Source organism: Colias croceus, chromosome 11 (genome assembly GCF_905220415.1).
Source record: "Colias croceus chromosome 11, ilColCroc2.1".
Taxonomy (NCBI): Eukaryota; Metazoa; Arthropoda; class Insecta; order Lepidoptera; family Pieridae; genus Colias; species Colias croceus.
This window is the reverse complement of record NC_059547.1, coordinates 6,768,823-6,782,080: the sequence shown is the minus strand read 5'-3', so window position 1 is coordinate 6,782,080 and position 13,258 is coordinate 6,768,823. Positions and strand designations below refer to the sequence as shown.

At 31.9% G+C, this 13,258-nt stretch overlaps 1 protein-coding gene across 1 annotated transcript; it reads right to left on the bottom strand.

The window, feature by feature from the left end:
- Positions 1 to 207: 207 nt before the first annotated feature.
- LOC123695857 (lysophospholipid acyltransferase 7-like) lies at positions 208 to 3,482 on the bottom strand. The gene is made up of 7 exons (XM_045641801.1): positions 3,116 to 3,482; positions 2,685 to 2,986; positions 2,385 to 2,536; positions 2,056 to 2,267; positions 1,523 to 1,696; positions 1,015 to 1,153; positions 208 to 750 (listed from the first exon to the last, which is right to left on the bottom strand). Exons 1-7 carry the CDS (start codon positions 3,343 to 3,345, stop codon positions 508 to 510), a joined length of 1,452 nt encoding a protein of 483 aa, XP_045497757.1. The 5' UTR covers positions 3,346 to 3,482; the 3' UTR covers positions 208 to 507.
- Between the last annotated feature and the right edge of the window lie 9,776 nt (positions 3,483 to 13,258).

Genomic DNA, 13,258 nt, shown 5'->3' with positions numbered 1-13,258 from the left:
TTACGCGTGACCACCTATACGTGATTCACGATATTAACTCAATATGTGAAGTTTTAAACTGCTCACACTTTGTAGAAGATAAGACTATTTTATAAACAACACGTAAATAAAAACTTACGTAAACACGTACGAACAATGCTTTACACTTTACAGTTTACTCCATTTTAAATTATAGTATATGTGTGTAGTGAATAAATTATACGTAAATGCCCGTTTCCAAATCTTTATTTGAAAATGTATAAATATATACATCACGTATTATTTAAAATACATACCAATGAAGTTATTGATTTGACCAGAATGTTTACATTAATTATTAAATGCAGATAATAATTGATGATTAATAATGTTACGTAATCAAAACTAACCGCGATATTGCGCAGTTTAATTCATAAGATTTAAATAGAAATGCATCACAAATAAATGCATAGAATACACCCCAAAACTTTAAACCCACTTACCAACTAATATCAAACAAATTATTCCATAAATTACCTAATATTCAGACTAATTGGCACTATTTTTTTGTTTGTCATTTTCTCTTGGCTTTTTGGGTTTATTAATTTTATGGAATTGATTTAACATAAGTCCCACTATAAGGAATGCCAGCCATACTCCGTACCAATAGAAATAAACGGAGGAATAGTATATCCAAATACGATCGAAAGTGAGTAAGAGGAATGCCGCCGCTTGGTACGATTCTGAATGTGACCGTAAAAACCACATTATGAAACCGATTATCTTCTTTTTCTGAAACAAAAATATACAAGGTTACGAATATTACTATAAGTATTCATGAAAATCAATTTATTTTAATGAATGTTAAAACTACAATATACAGAAACATCTTCCAGACGCATAACTTGGATGAATTCTAATTATAGTGTTTTATTCTTTAATTAGAGTTTGGAGCATTGTATTTTAACTTTGAAATAATAGTTGTTTAAATTTTACATTACATTTTCAAATATGTTTAACAAAGGATTTAAATGAACTCAGTACATAAATACATACCATCCCTGTAGCTTCCTTATAGTAGAGTTTATAGTAAATGTCTTCCGCCATAAGATAGAATGGACAGAAATAAATGCAGAAGAAGTAGCCAGCATGGTACCCATGCCAAACCACAGATACAAAGAGAGCAGCATGGATTCTGAAAAATTAAATATTATTAAAATAAAATATATTGTTGTCCTAAATGATTATTCAAATGAATAAGTCAATTAAATCTTTGTCACAAATTTAAATTTTAAATCTAGTTAAATAGAATGATAACCATAAATGAAATTATTGTGATGTTGCATTAACAAGAAACTACTAGATATTGCTACTGTAACTAAACTTATTATCTTTCTAATAACATTCCCTGTATGCAATGGGACAATCTTGATATACTAGATTTTTGATAAACATTTTTTTTTCTCAGATTGTTTCAACCATTTAGGAACTATAACAAAAAGATGAACAAATGTTTTTGATTCAAACACATTGCCTTCCTTTTAAATGTGTGCATCCAACTTACTTCAATGGTTTGATAGGAAACCGTTTATAAACCACCATAGCCACCCAGTACTGAACGGCCTTGTTCCATACTTTCATGGAATCCCTCAATGTCACAACAGACTCGCAACCCCACACCTCCATTGATTCAACTGTGTTGAAGTCATATTGCGCTGCTTTTGCCTCATCTTCAGACCTATGATTATTGATATGCATTTTCAAAATCACAATAATGTGTATTTACTTTAATTAATCCATACTAATATTATAAATGAGAAAGTAACTCTGTCTGTCTGTCTGTTACTCAATCACGCCTAAACTACTGAACCAATTTGCATGAAATTTGGTATGGAGCTATTTTTATACCTGAGAAAGGACATAGCCTACCTTTTATTGCAAAATATGTACCACGGGCGAAGCCGGGGCGTACTACTATGTAGTTACAAATAAAATAAAATTTTCTGTCAAATAGAGTATTACTCCTGCTAAAAAAATACTAAAAATATGAAAAAAAAATAGTGTTTATTTAGTATATTTACAATTAAACACACTCACATTTGTTTCAACTTCAAATATCCCACAGTAGGTCCATGGCCAGTTCTGTTCCTTCCTTGCACGGGGTACGCTCCAAGCCCTGCTGAAGTACATACACTTTCCGCTAATGTCATACCAGAGTAAATGCGTTGGCGGAATGCAGCAAACAGTACCCATGGGTACATCATTCTATAGAGAAAGTTTCTGTTATTGTGCTCTTCTGTTAGCACATACTGAAATAAATAGTATTCACTGATTTAAAAGCCTTTTTATGAGTTTTGTATTGCAAGTTATAGTACAAAAATAATATATCATATAGTTAGTTATTATTTGTATAAATTGATTCTTACTTCGAGGGGCCAGATGTTGGAGAAAGCCAAATAAAGTGACACATAAAGAGGTACAGCCTTCAGTGTATTAATTGTGAATCCAAAGCAATCCACATACTTGCTGTATGGTAAGCGGAAATAGTCATCAAATGTGCGATATCTGTAATATGGACCTAAAAAGAATAAGATCAAAATAAATGTCATGATGTATGGGATAGTACATTACCTAGTAAAGAGTAGGGATAATACAATTATTTCTTAAATATGTTCATATTATGCTATCAATTATAAATTTCTGAAGAATAGAACTAGGAACTTCACCTGTCAATAATCCTATATAGTTGAATGCATAATGAAAGAGGTCAATAAAATCAGGATTAATCAATTCAAGGAACTCGTCATCTCTTTCCTTTATTTCCTTAGTTTCAGTATCTTTTTTCTTAGCTTTTGCAACGGCTATCCAAGATCCATTCATTTCAAATGCAACTCCAATAACTCGCAATACAATTATCATTTCAATTAAATTTGTTTGACCCGAGGATAATGCAAAGCCGAATTTGTCAGCCAGGCGGAAGAAGAACAAATAGCCGAACATGAAGAAGAACGTTAGGATGTGACAATATCTGCAGAAAAAACAAAAATATTTAAGAGATACATGTATTAATGTTAGGTGAGATTTAATAAAACATAGTTAACAAAAGTTATTCACAATTATTATGGAAAAAGTATTAGAATAATAAAAATGTACTCACTTTATTGTAGCTGCCTTAATGACAACAATCCCTAGAAAAGCTGAGAGAATAGGGTGAACGGCACTGTAGCCTGACACTATTATTATTAACAACAAACCTAATATTGAACCACCCCATTTTTTGGATTCAACTGTTTTAAGCTTTCTATAATATGGTCCGATTAGGACACTAAAAAGTAGGAGCGATAAATATATAATATCATTTTTATTTTTCTGAATGAACGACCACATTATATTTATTTTAGAATTATTTTATTGTATCCTTATTTATAGTTAGTATTTCATGTTAAAAGACTACACAACAATTTTGTTTATAAAATAAATTTCCAAAACTGTCGATTTACATTAAAAACACTGTTTTGACGGTCAAACTTCAAAATCAAAATCATCAATATTGACAGTATAGTGTGTACACTGTACCACAGAGTAAAACGTGTGTACGGCATAGACTAAACATATAGTGTCCTGTAGTGTCGACTGTCGTACTGAAGAAGCTATATATCTAATGCCTCCTCCACACTACTCGCGAAGTTCCTCGGCGAAGTACTCGGCCGAAGTTGACTGAAGTCCGCGGTGCTACACTACACACTCGTTCAACTTCGCGAGGAGCGCATACAGTGCGAAATAAAAGAGATGAAATTAATTAATTTGGAACTAATTTTTTTTTCATTATCTGGCAACCCTGAATTATCAATGCAGCTGTCAGGGACTTTTTGGCGGGAAGTCAAACTAAGCGGGAGGTTTAATTCTTACTGCGATTAAATTTTTCAACATTTTGTATAAATACTGTAAATAATTGTGTATATAGTTAATTAATACGCACCAAAATATATTTTAATATTATGGGAGTCGATTCTGACGGAGGCGAAAGCCCCGTTGAAAAAGAAACGAAAAAAAGAAAATTGACCACGACGAAGAAAGATCTAGATTTCAAAACTTTTACCAAACCGAATTATACGAGACAGTTTCCAGATAATCATAGCACAGACTGTGTAGTATACGTAGAATCTCTCGACAGTGAAAAAATTGGTAATAAAAATCCAATAGCGCTTACTAAACTCTTCACTGAGCATGTTAAAGGTGTTGCTGGTGTGCACAGAGTCAATGCTTATAAACTTGGTGTTACATTTAAAAAAGCAGTATCAGCTAACAATTTTTTAAAAATGGAGAAATTTCTTTTAAAAAATAAATTAAAAGCATTTGTGCCGGCGCACTTAACAGAATCCACTGGGGTCATAAGACATGTCCCCACAGATTTAACAAATGAAGAGATATACAAGATTATCACTTGTGATGCGGAAGTGATTTCAATAAAACGATTCCAGAGAAAAGTAGATGGAAAACTGACACCATTAGGTACTATTGCAGTAACCTTTGCGACTACGACACTGCCACAATATGCTTATATACAAATGTTCAGATACCCGATCCAGCTGTACATCCCACCCCTGTTACAATGTTATAAATGCCTTAAGTTTAATCACTCAGCAAAAGCTTGTAGAGGTACTCAAATGTGCTCTTCATGTGCTGGACAGCACTCATACAAGGAATGCGATGTTGAAGAAATTATATGCATCAACTGCAGCGGTCATCACTTAGCAATCTCGAGAGACTGCCCAGTAAAACAAAAAAAAATAGAAGAAAAGAAAAGTAAATACATGAACCTCAGTCGATCATATGCCACTGTGGTGAGTACCATACCCACTATCCCTGATAAAAGATTCCCAGCTCTTAATAAACCGGTTAAGAGTGGGCATAAAGACAGAGAATTTCTAAAGTTATGGGCCCCGCCCTAGCGCGCCATGCCGCGCGCAATCATTCTTCCATCATACACGGCTCACCGTACTTACGTAAAGTTCATCGGACGCTAAATTAAACACAATATTCTTCGCGCGTTCAACGCGTATTTTCGGTAGTTAGTATAAGGTGAAGTTGAAATCATGGCAAATTATGTAATATGATAATTTATTATTATTTTTTAATTTTTATTTATAATTATTGATGATAATCTATACGTATATAATAAAACAGTAAAAAAGTGTATACGTATGTAATATATTCAAAAAAACGATATTAGGGAAACAGTATAGAGCACGAATCCGTAAAAAATTCTGTCTGTTTGTTTATGTCTGTTTGTTTGTATGATTTGAATGAATGTTAAATTGTTGTGTTTATACTTTATAATTTATATTATATTTATTATATACTAGCTTTCCGCCCGCGGCATCGCCCGCGCAGTCAAAGAAAAACCCGCATAATTCCCGTTCCCGTGGGATTTCCGCGATAAAACCTATCCTATGTCCTTTCTCGGGTATCTAAATATCTCTATACCAAATTTTATGCAAATTGGTTCAGTAGGCGTGATTGAGAGTTACTTTCACATTTACAATATTAGTACAATATTAGTATAATATTAGTACAAGGTAAATTAGCTTGGAGAAATATTTGCATATCTAGTGGTGTGTATATTACTCAGATCTTAGAGCGCGTTTCCACTATAACGTTCAGGCCTATACAAAAATGTTTCGATATCCTTACATTACTATTTAATTTTATACTTATTCCTAGCAACACTCTGATTTTTGTTTTCAATAAAAACAAGTTTTTATTTGAAAGAAAATGGTTTTGACTTTATAAAAAAAAAATAATTATCATTCAATTTCACGTTCTTGAGCAAACGACAAAACGACTACCGTGAAACAATAAAATATCGTGTCCATAATAATTTGTTTCGTTATTAATATTTGACCATAATAATTACGAAACAAAACAAATGAATAAATCGTCACTTGATAGTTGAAAGTGGAAACACGCACAAAACCAGAATAAACCAGTTTACGCTGTCCGCAGGTACCACGTGCAGTCCGTGAGTCGCTTGGTACCGTTAGAACATAAAGCACACATTTCATTCAAAAGTTATAATTATTACGTAATTGTTAAATTTTGTATTTGTTGATTGTTGTTATTATTTGTTATCATTGTTATAATATTTGTTGAAGTGTTTAATTTGTGTGTAAGTGTTGTAACTTTATATTGTTAATTGTTAATGTAAAAGTTATACGTATGTTAAATGTGCAAATATTAAAATAAAGTTTCATCTTTTTCAGAGGAGAAACACATATAGTTTAATTTAAAATCCCATATACAGGGTTATTTGTAAAACACCGGCAACCTCGCAGGACAAGATAGCTAACATCATAAGTAACATTTGTTCTACGACTTTTGGCTGTTGGCATAACGAAATAAATTATTTTTAAATGATTTTTTAAGCTTTTATTGTACTCTCCTAACGTTTGTAAGTCTATGTTCTACTCATCATCGAAAGGACAACCGCGACGCGACGCCCCCTTTCCCCTCCCGTTCGCTTCTTGTTTACGTAATTTTTGTGATGCGCGTAGAGTTTATAATATTCAAACGGAAAATGAAATGAACATTTATTTTTTTATGAAAATAAAATCTAACAAAATATCAAAAGTCGTAGAACAATTATTAATGTTGTTACTTATGATGTAAGGTATCTTGTCCTGCGAGGTTGCTGGTGTTTTACAAGTAACCCTGTATATATAATAAAAACTAAAAAATAAAATGTTGTTTTTTTATTTGCTGACCATACACTACTATAAACGCAAAAATTTAGCAAAATTAGAAAATCCCCGAATTTGCATTCGCGAGTGTATTCATACTTAGGGTTGCCAAACAGTTTTCTACTGTTTTTCACTAAATTATACTTTTTACTGTTTAACAAATAAAAAGTATTTATACAAAAGACTGTTTTCAGCATCAAAGTGCAGACACATAATATAGACAGATATAATGTGTTACATTTAGACGCTCACAATTTTTTTTTATTTAGTCAGAGGGCACACACTACAATAAATACTGTTTAATATTTTTTTTTACACGGTCGTAAGAGACGCCATGGACCGGTGGAGGCAAATCATCCGCTCCAGATGCAACCCTGATGCTGACCACGATCCTCAGACATGAGGGACCGACAAGAGAGAGAAAGAGACCTGAATAATGAATATACGTACTTTATTTCTTGTAAAAAAAGTTGGCAACCCTATTCATAGTGTTTGTTTATAATATAGGAGTGACAAGGTCGCCGTCGCGTCGCGCGCAATTGCTGCTATCACCGTCGCTTGAAACCGGCGCTCCAAAAATGGATATTCCATCTTTTGATTCACGCGCAGGACTGTCGCGAAATTTCTCTTATTGGATTTCGTATGTAGGCATTGTACTGAATGTTGTTTCATATGAGCGCAATCGAGAGCGCTCCGTTTCGCGTGTTACTTATGAATGATATATGTATTTTATTTGTAACTAGCGGTCCGCCCCGGCTTCGCCCGTACATATTTACGTTTTCTCTACATTGAGAACCATCCTTCATCCTTCAAGGGATACAATAAAAAAAGAATTATCGAAATCGGTTCAGCCGTTCACACGTGATACCGTGACAACGCGAAACGGGTTTCATTTTTATATATACAAATATTTAGACGAGTAAAGTTACTTATTTTATTTAATTTTACGATAGATTTCAAATAATGAGCAGGTATAACTTTATAATTTACTAGAGGTCCGCCCCGGCTTCGCCCGTGGTACATATGTATTTCGCAATAAAAGGTAGCCTATGTCCTTTCTCGGGTATCAAAATATCTCCATACCAAATTTCATGCAAATTGGTTCAGTAGTTTAGGCGTGATTGAGTAACAGACAGACAGACAGAGTTACTTTCGCATTTATAATATTATAGTATGGATTATAATAATTATTTATGGGAGTTCACTGCACCAGTGATTATTATAATACAGATTGTGAATATATTATATTATATATATCTACTATTCACAACCTATTTACGTTATTTACTGGAACAACCATAGGAATCTACAAATAGGTAGTAGGTAGGTAATCATAGTAGTAATGGTAATAAGTAATTAATAAAAAAATATACTAGGTACATATAAATCTTTCTTGATTTTATTGATGTATATGTCTATGAATGAAATATTTGTATCCATATAATATATACCTATATATATGTTTGTATACCTAAGATCGTCGCGTCAATACTCAGCCCACGGAAACGAATTTATGCATTTGCATAAATTCGTGTGAGTGTGATTAGATATTACATATTTATGTAATATCTAAACTCACCTGCATAAAGTTTCTGAAATGAATCGAAAGTCGTATTTTTTATTAATACATATTAATAAATAATAATTATTATTATTTATTATAAATAATAATTAGGTATTTAATATTTATTAATATGATTACAATACTATACTTATCTTCGAAAATTAGTTAGATATCATGTAAATACGAATCTCTTTTAGTTCTCGTTTCTGAAGTTTCAATTTTCTTTTGTTGTTTACCATTTTCAAAAAAACAATATTAAAACAATATTATTAAAAAATCGGCGCGCGGCACAGCAATTTGAGCACAGTCTACTCGTCTCAACGGAGCGATAGCGTCTGATGTATGAAATAGAATTATGTTTGAAGCTCCTAGAACGTGCGATGCAAGATGATTTCTTGCGTAATTAAAAATATAGTAAGCGCCAAAAGTGTTTTATCGTGATTAAATCAAAACTAAAAGTAATTAGACAAAAGTGGTATAACAAAGTTCTCACAAATGTTTCAATATAATTGTTTATGAAAAAAATAACATAATAGGCATAACCATGTCAAGTAAAAAACGTCAAAGTGTGAAATTTAGAGGTAACTTCGTGAATTATTTCTATCGAGTCAATTTCAATATTTTATGTTTTTGATCAAACAGGATAATCGAAAATATCATCAAGTTTTACATATATTTTATTTTTTATATTTGGTCTTGAATATTACACGTATCAACTAAATGTTGATTGGTGATTTGACTTTAGTCGCGTTCTTAAGCCGATTGACACAGCTACTGGCACTAATTCAAAATCACTCAACCTTGAGCAAATTGTAGATAATGAAATAATTATAAATGCATTAGTCAAGTCTCTCATAATGCTTGGTAATAGCAAAAACAGTACTCCAGTAACAAATAAAACAATTAAAGATATTTTATTAAGTAATTTAATAACATAATGGATACATAATATTTAAAGATTTTACAATTTAATATACAAAGCTTACAAAGCAAAAAAGCCTTATTAAAAACATTTCTCTCGGAGCATGATATAGATATTTGTTTATTGAACGAAACCTGGCTTAAAAGTACTAGTATTATTCCTAATTTTACACCATATAACTTTATATATAAAAACTCAGTAAATACGCATAATGGAGTAGGTATATTAATTAAACAAAATTTAAAATACAATATTGTACAAACAACTTTTTATGAAAGCATTCAAAACATTTGCATATCAATTGATACATCTATAGGTAAATTACATATTCTTTGTGTATATGCTCCTCCAAATAGTAACAGATTTGCCACCAACAAAATGAGAAAGGTCTTACTCGAAACTCCTAAGCCGTGTCTTGTCATGGGTGATTTAAATGCACATCACATTTTATTTGGATGTGCGACTAATAATAATAGAGGTAACAGTTTATATAATCTTATTGATGAATTTGATATGTGTATTCTAAATGATGGTCAGGCAACAACTGTTCAATATCCCAATAGAAATGCTTCTGCAATCGATTTATCCCTGGTCACTCCCTCATTGGCTCCTCTGTGTGAATGGCATGTCCACGATGATCCAATGGGTAGTTATCACTATCCAACTATGGTTGTTATGAATGTGAAACCATCTATATATGAAGTACGTCCTGTGGATGAAAAATATATTTATAGCAAGGCAGACTGGTCTAAATACATTGAGATAATATTAATATGGAGCAGACACCACGAACAAAATTTGTGCGCCAAGCGCGGCGGCGCGGGGCGCGCGAATGACGGCTAGACGGTCATAGATTATGCGATGTCACTGACTCACCGCTATAGAGGCGACACTTTGTTTCATTCTGTATATTTTATTGGGTGCCACTCCTTACATGCACGTTGACTTGAAATTTTCTTTGTACTTACTTAATATTTATTTTAGGTATAAACTGACTTTACTACGCGGGGCTAACAATATCTGGCATATAATATAGGATGATGTAAATAGTGACGTCATATGGAATAATTTAATTTTTTTCGTGTTTTAGGTTCAGTCAGGGCTATGGGAAGTTTTATTCCTTACAAATTGAGCCTTTTTAAAAAAAAAAATAATAATTTTTCCGATTCTTCACGGCCCAGACATGGAAACCTTGAATAGAAAAAATATTAATTACTTATCTCTGAACTAGCGGTCCGCCCCGGCTTCGCCCGTGGCACATATTTCGCAATAAAAAGTAGCCTATGTTCTTTCTCAGGGTCTTAAGATTGTCTGTGCCAAAGGAGAATGCCCATGAAAGTATGGACCACAGTACAGTGTTGCGTCAATGCCAGAGTGGTTTTGGAGGGTTCTTCGATATTCAAAAGATTTTTACCAATTGATTTTTTTGTGATAAAAACAGGGGTTTTCAAGATATTGAGAAAAATGTGAAATAACCTCAAAACTTAAATAACCCCGATTTAGTTAGGCTTATGTGTGATTTAGGTAACATTTTATCGTCCAAAGGTTACTTTTCGATTAACATATTTAATCTATGCGTAGAGCTTATGCCTTCAGACAAAGTCTATCTGTTCATCGGCTAGTGTAGGTAGGCACCAGAAATCTTCCGGGACGGATTTCAAGAAAACCTAAATATATACTTAAAAATGCCAATTGAGTTTTTATTCGGTTTACATGTTGTTGTTGTTGTTGTTGTTTGAATCATTTTTTCACTACATATTCGAAGAAAGAAACAAATAAGAAATAACTGGTTACCTACCATGTCATAATAATATTTTTTTTATATATACATATTTATATTATTTTACTTCACTATCTTTGTTAAAACAACCTACAGTGTATAAACAATACCTTAAAGAGTGATTTTATGTTAATTGATTTTTTTTGTAATTCAATGAAAACAATAATCGATATTAATACATTTAGCTATTTACCATAGTAAATGTAATAAGTTACCGCTTGGTTACCGTGGTAACCGGTAATGGACACTAAATCTATAATAACGGATCTAAACAATTACATGTCTTATTAGATTTTACAAAACATTCCCTGTTCAAAATATATTTTCCGATGGTAAGAAGGCCTCTAAATTGCCGAGATTTTTTTTAATAGTATTGTTGTCTTGATGCATGAGAAAAACCAGTACCAAAAATGGGCATTCTCCTTTCATCAAAATCGGTCCAGTAGTTTATGAGCCTATTAATTACAATCAAACAAACAAACAAAGTTTTCCTCTTTATAATATTAGTGCAGATAAATAAATAATAATTCAATTATACGTTCAAGTCAGTAGCTTATACAATATCAATTAAAAACTTGATTAAAATCAATTAACAAAAAGAAATTGGTGATTGAGTAATTGATTTTCATATTTCATGATTTCACCTTTTTTCAATTAACAACCAGTCTATGCTTTTCTAAATATGTAAAATTATTATTTTATACTATAAAAATATACGCCAGCAAATATTACTAACAACACTTATTTCATGCCCAATGTCATATCTTAAATTTTTAATCTATGACAAAATGTCGCCCGCCAAAAATTTTGCTCTAACTAAGTTTTAAAAATTATTATCTAGTTACTTACTGATGAAAAGTTATTCCTTTGCACTTTTCCGTATTCTTTGTATTATTTGTGCAATATCGTAACACACACGTAGGCATATTTGATGCGTTTCACTTTAAAACAAATAAAAAATGAGCGTGACGTTCCCGCCAATGAGCGAGCAAGCGACTGAGTGCAGTTACGCCACATGACGTATGTTGAGTGGAACATATGTGATGTAGGCGGTATCGTCTCCATATTAATATTATCTCAATGTCTAAATATCATGAATTATCAGAAAACTGTTTTTCAAATTTAGATATAGATAACACAGAACCAATTGATTTGTATAATAGTTTTGTAAATATTTTGTATGATATTAGAATGTCAACTGTTCCAAAACAAAAACCCCAACAATCTTTAAAAGTAATGAGGAAACCTGCACCTTGGTGGAATAATAAATGTGAGGATGCAGTCAAAAATTCTAAGTTAGCCCTTAGAGAATATAGACAGTCACCAAGTATTCCTAATTTTATTAAGTATAAAAAACTTGATGGTCAAAAGAAAAGGATATTAAAAGAGGAAAGTATTAATTCATGGCAAAACTTATGTACTAGTTTTAATAGAATGACACCTGTTTCTCAAATATGGAGTTATGTAAAAAGATTTAAAAGAATAGGTTCTTGCCATAATAGGAATTTCAATGATGACTGGATTCCAAGCTTTTTAGATAACATATCAGATTCAACACAGTTAAATGAAGATAGGTTATATGCCATTTTACATAAATCTGTTGAAAACTCTAAAAATGCATTTCTCAATAGCAAATTTACCATCAATGAACTGTACATTTCAATTAAAAGTAGGAAAGATACAACACCAGGGTTAGATAGTATTCCATACTTATTAATTAAAAAGTTACACCCCAATGCGCAAGAAATTTTATTAAATATATACAATAAACTTTGGTTAAATTTAGTAATACCAGACTCATGGAAAACTCAATGTGTAATCCCGATTTTAAAGCCAAATAAACCTGCGAACAATCCTCTATCATATAGACCTATTTCTCTGTCATCATGCTTGGGCAAACTTTTTGAAAATATGTTAAAATTACGTTTAGATTACTTTGCTGAGACACAGCAAAAATTACCAGACATACAGTTTGGATTCAGAAAAGGAAGAAGTTGCTCTGAAAGCTTTGTATCTCTTATATCAGACCTTAAAAAGGCAAAATTGAGTCACAGTAATGTTATATGTGTCTTTTTAGATGTTAAAGGTGCATTTGATAATGTTAATATTGAGAGCTTGATAAATGTATTGCAAGAGTTGGAATTACCAAGACATATTTTAAACTGGATTTTAAACTTTTTATATAAAAGAACTCTATTTGTAAAATACAACAATAAATTACATGGACCTAGAACTGTAAACAAAGGGACAATGCAGGGAGCAACATTATCACCTTTATTGTACAACTTATACAC

What these genes read in the sequence shown, in the direction of transcription:
- LOC123695857 (XM_045641801.1), bottom strand. Translation starts at nt 3,345, where the DNA reads ATGTGGTCGTTCATTCAGAAAAATAAAAATGATATTATATATTTATCG. An exon ending in CTATATAGGATTATTGACAG is followed by an intron (nt 2,537 to 2,684) that starts GTGAAGTTCCTA and finishes TATTCTTTTTAG; the next exon opens with GTCCATATTACAGATATCGC. An exon ending in ATAAGGAAGCTACAGGGATG is followed by an intron (nt 751 to 1,014) that starts GTATGTATTTAT and finishes TTTTTGTTTCAG; the next exon opens with AAAAAGAAGATAATCGGTTT.